The 4,609-nt window shown below is 44.1% G+C and overlaps 1 protein-coding gene across 1 annotated transcript; it reads left to right on the top strand.

Annotated features, from left to right (window-relative positions):
• The first annotated feature begins 960 nt into the window (after window positions 1-960).
• LOC101754787 lies at window positions 961-4,326 on the top strand. Its single transcript, XM_004973927.3, has 2 exons — window positions 961-1,431; window positions 2,742-4,326. The coding sequence occupies exons 1-2, from the start codon at window positions 1,130-1,132 to the stop codon at window positions 4,075-4,077; spliced, it is 1,638 nt and encodes a 545-aa protein (XP_004973984.1). The 5' UTR covers window positions 961-1,129; the 3' UTR covers window positions 4,078-4,326.
• The last annotated feature ends 283 nt before the right edge of the window (window positions 4,327-4,609 follow it).

Below are 4,609 nucleotides of genomic sequence, written 5' to 3'. Positions count from 1 at the left end.
TTTTTTAGAAAAATAGCCTCCAATAAAATCTTGCATATATTTTAATAAGAGAACAATGTGTGTGGGAGGGAGAGAGGGCCGATCGGCCGGGAATATAACTGTTAGATTTTCTCAAAATCAGGAAGATATGTGAGCACTTTTGGAATTTTTTTTCTCGACTTAAGGTCTTAAATTGGTTAAATCCAAACCATGGCTTCTTTACCTAAAATGTAAAGAATGATTAAATACACTAAACTACAAACAAAGCTATACCGTAAAAAGAGAAGGGAGGAGGATATGGTGTTACAGAGCATCCATCTTGTGATGTAAGTAGTGTACTGCTAATTCTTTTCCATTTGGTTGAAATTTTAGCTTAAAATAGGTACCATCGCTACATGACTTCTACCACTTAGTTCCAATGCTAACTTTTAAACCGTGGCTTCCCTAAAATGAAGAAGCAAATCAAGCTTCTTTGGGGCACAAAATGAGCCACAGGAAGCATCAAATTTGAGGGCCGATGTGCCTGGCTTTTCTTAAGCAATTTATTTCAAAAAACTTACCTTTTACGCAGAGCCAAGTTGTTGAGTCATTAGGCTACTTCTAATGGGAAGTTTCACGAGATTTCATTCTCATTAATTAGTATACCACATAGAATTTTTTGATGACATGGCGTGAAATTAAAGAAGAGAGAGATGGAACCAGTTTCACCTAGATGAGTTTTGATCTTATAAAACCACATCATAAAATTATGCATTGGGGAGAGAAGTTTCAAACACTATTTCATTTCATTGTTGCTTATGAAGCTGTCTTGAAAATATTGGGATTAACCTTATAAAATTGTTTGTAGTCGATGAAAATTAGGAAGCAAGAGGTTTAACGCAAGGTCACGTGACCACACTGTGTCAAGGAGTATCCCAGGAAGAAACAAGGAGTCAAGGAGGCAGCAATAATCACACAGGACATTGACATGAGCACACTGTGTCACGTTCGGTGTTTGAGGCCACGACTCCCGTAGTCCGGTCCCCTTCCCTCAGCACGAAACCAAAACGAGTCCACACGAGCCAGCCGCTCGGCGTCGCCGTCCGTGGCCCGCCGCCGCTTGACGGAGTAGCAGCAGCAGCAGTAGCAGGGGGAAGGCAAGCGTGGCCGGATGGGGGTCCTGGGCGACGCCTCCGGGTGGTGCTTCTGCTCCGGCGGGGCCAAGCTGGAGCGGATCAAGTCCAGCCTCCTCGCCGCAAAGGGCGCCGCCGTAGCTGCCGTATCCTTCCCCAGCGGCGGCGGCGGCGGAGGAGGAGGAGGAGGGGGAGCGGGAGGCAAAGGCGGGAGCGGGCTCCTCATCCACCGAGGCCTCCTGCTCACCACGCACGGCACCATCCCCTCGGCCGCCGCGGCGGGCGCCGCCGAGGTCCGGCTCAGCCACGGCCGCCTCCTAGCTCGCCTGGTTCCCCAGAGGTAACAGCGCATTTCTTGGACTCCCCTGTTTACCTTTCCCTTGGCTTGGTTTGAATGTGCAATGCGGTGTCAAGCGATTAGATTTTTTGGGAGCGAGTTCATCCCCCAGCAATCTCTTGATAGTACAATGCCGCATGAAAAGATTGGATTTTGGGTTAGAGAGTGCAGAACTTTTGCCAATTTCATTCTGCTGCGTTCGTACCTGATTATTGATGTGGCACCTTGAGTCCTTTGACCGTGGTGTAAAAGGATTTTTTTTTCCAGTTAATTGAAAGCTGGTAGTTTTTTTAGTAATTCACACTTCCCAGATGTATATATGATTCAGTTTTTTTTTTCTGTGAATCTATCTACCAACTGCTGGTTTCTGCATTTGAGAAAAGGGGTTTTGTTTGCGTGGAAGCTTGAGACTCAGGGCCATTGTGCTTGGGTTGACTTCCATGTTGTTCAGGAGATTATTTTGGGCTTGTGGTCATGGACTTAGATAATCTTGATTTTATTGATTCACTTAGTCATGTAGCGACTAGCAACAGTATTACATGCCGGTGGGGATAAGGATTTTCATTTTGTTTGGTTGGCGAGGAACAGGTATAGAAAGTGTAAGTGCATTATGCTTCCTTGTTGATAGGATTTTGTGAGATTAAAGATCTGCTAGTAGCAGATACATGGACCAGCGTACCAAGAGAGACGTATGCTCACTGACTCAGGCTCTCAGCCTTACTGAATGACAATAAAATTAGAAAGCTTTGCTGCCATTTTGTAAGGGATGGGGGATTAATGCTGGTTTGTGCAATAGTGGATAACTTTTAGCCTAGTACTGGATTGCCTTTCTGTTTCTGTACAGGATGGCATAAATTCTTTTCAAGTTTAGATTGCTGGTTGGCTAATGGTACATAAGATTCTTTGGCAAGTAATATCTGCTGAGAAGTGGTCCTCAGGTCTACTTATTCACTTGATTGATGAGCACAGGACATGTTTTTAATGCACTCTTAACTCAACATGGGATCAACCTGGATTTTCCTCTGGAACACTTTATTGTCCAACACCCAGACATTCAAATGATTAGTTATATGGAATGATGGAAGGATATAAAAATGCTTTCAACATAGCAAAGGAAGCTCCTTTCTTAAGATTTTTTTTGAAAGGATATAAAATCTTTAAAAAAAGTAGCCATGAAGAGAAAAATATGATGCACATTCTCCTTGCCGTTAGTGGTTGAATAAGCTAAAAAAGTATAGGAACTCAAATGGGGCTTTTTCTTCCATGCCTTTGCCAGATTACTTACTGCTACACATTTTATGTCTTCATTTCAGGTTCTTTATTACCAGTCCTATTCTTGACCTTACAATAGTTGGTCTTGATGTCGTGGATGGTGACTCAAGTTCACATGGGCAACAGCCTCATTTCTTGAAAACTTGCTTGAACCCCAGCTTGGACCTTGGCAGTACAGTTTTGCTACTGGGACATAACAGGAGGGATTTGGCTGTAGACGAGGGGAAGGTTGTAATAGCTACAGACAACCTTATAAAGTTCTCAACTGATGAAGTCTTGTGGCATCCGGGATCTGCTGGGTTTGATATGCACGGAAATCTAGCTTTTATGGTCTGTGATCCCATGAAAATTGCACCTTCTACACCTAATGGGTATGCTTCCGCATCATCAACTGTGCTTCTTGCATCAAGAAAGGATGTGCCCACACAGTTTGGGATCCCTATCCCTGCAGTATGTGAATGGTTAAAACAACACTGGAATGGTAGCTTAGAAGATGTTAGCAAGCCAATGATGACTCCTGCACGGTTGACAACCTCTGGAGAACGAAGTGGGCGTTCTTCCTTTGGTCATATTCGTTATATTAAGACCACGGAGCGAGAGGGTGGTGATGTCTTGTCATCATCACAGATACCACCAAGACCAACATGGCAGCATGGAGCCTGCAGCTCAGCATCTGCCAAGATTTCACATGGCGAAAAGGACTCAACTGTCTCACATTCTTTCCATGGGCAACATGAGCTCATCTCAAAAATGTGCAAACCTAAGAACGAGCAAGCTGCTTCACTTATGGATATTAGCCTTCCTCCTGGGCATTCAAGATCTATTCGCCTACCGCTTCCCTTGAAGCAAATGATGCCTGATGAGAACAAAAATGAGGCGAACAGGCCAGCTCCGCATGGAACACGTCCATCTAACGTGCAAATCAACTGTGGCACTCTTCACAATGTTGCTTACCAGGAAAATTGCTGGAGTGAGGTGCAGTCCAGTTCCTCCCCACTCGCGATATCAGAATTAGGAGATGAGAGGGATGGTTTTAGCAGCGGGGAGGAGACAATGTACTCTGCTGAAACAAGGGAAAGCCGGAACATTCCAAGTCCAAAGGACAAGAAGGCTGAGATATTGGGTCGATCCCAAAGTTTTGTGAATCATAACAAATGGGACTCACCTAAAAGTGTCGAATCATCAAAAGGAGTCCCCTCGAAGTCGCACACCTTCATCCCTTTGAGAAAACCGCATCTACAGGCTGCAGCCATTTCACAGAAGAGCCAAGATTATTTCAGCCCAACCGTCTCCTCCAACATGAAGAAGAGGAACTTGTCCCAAACTCCCATGAAACCGAGGCAGCGTGCTCAAGTTACCTCGAAATGGATAACTTGATGCATTGACCTGTTCTCAGAATCATACAAAGATAACACCTTGGTTTAGTCAGTTCCCACGGGAAATTTCTTCTTTCTTTTTTCTTCTTTGTAGTTGTATTTTGTAAATGTATTCTTGTCATGAACTACTCTCTATTGGCCATTCTTTTCAGGGCACCAGAAATTAGAAAATATCGCTCTTTACCGTGTAATTCTCTACTGGAGGAGGGTAATTCACAGGAATGCATTTTTTTTCTTACTGGGTTATTCATGAGGCTCTCTACATGCCAATGCCATTTCTTGAGGCGAATCAGCGGATAGCTTTGCAGCTGTGCTGTTTTCTCTTCTTGCACAAAAGCTACGCCAACTCGTGGCATAGTCTTGTGTTACGAAGTGCCGGCTAGTCAACAGTGGCTTCTGCATCATTATCCATTGTTTTTTTGGAACGTTTCATGAAGCATGTTCAGCCCGCTGCAAACCTGAAATATTATTCTGGTAAGGAATGCAATGCAACTGCATTTCAGGTTGTTGTTGAGTGATGAATCATATAATCA

The sequence above is a fragment of the Setaria italica genome, chromosome VI (assembly GCF_000263155.2).
Source record: "Setaria italica strain Yugu1 chromosome VI, Setaria_italica_v2.0, whole genome shotgun sequence".
NCBI classification, from domain to species: Eukaryota; Viridiplantae; Streptophyta; class Magnoliopsida; order Poales; family Poaceae; genus Setaria; species Setaria italica.
This window is presented reverse-complemented; position numbering and strand designations above follow the sequence as displayed.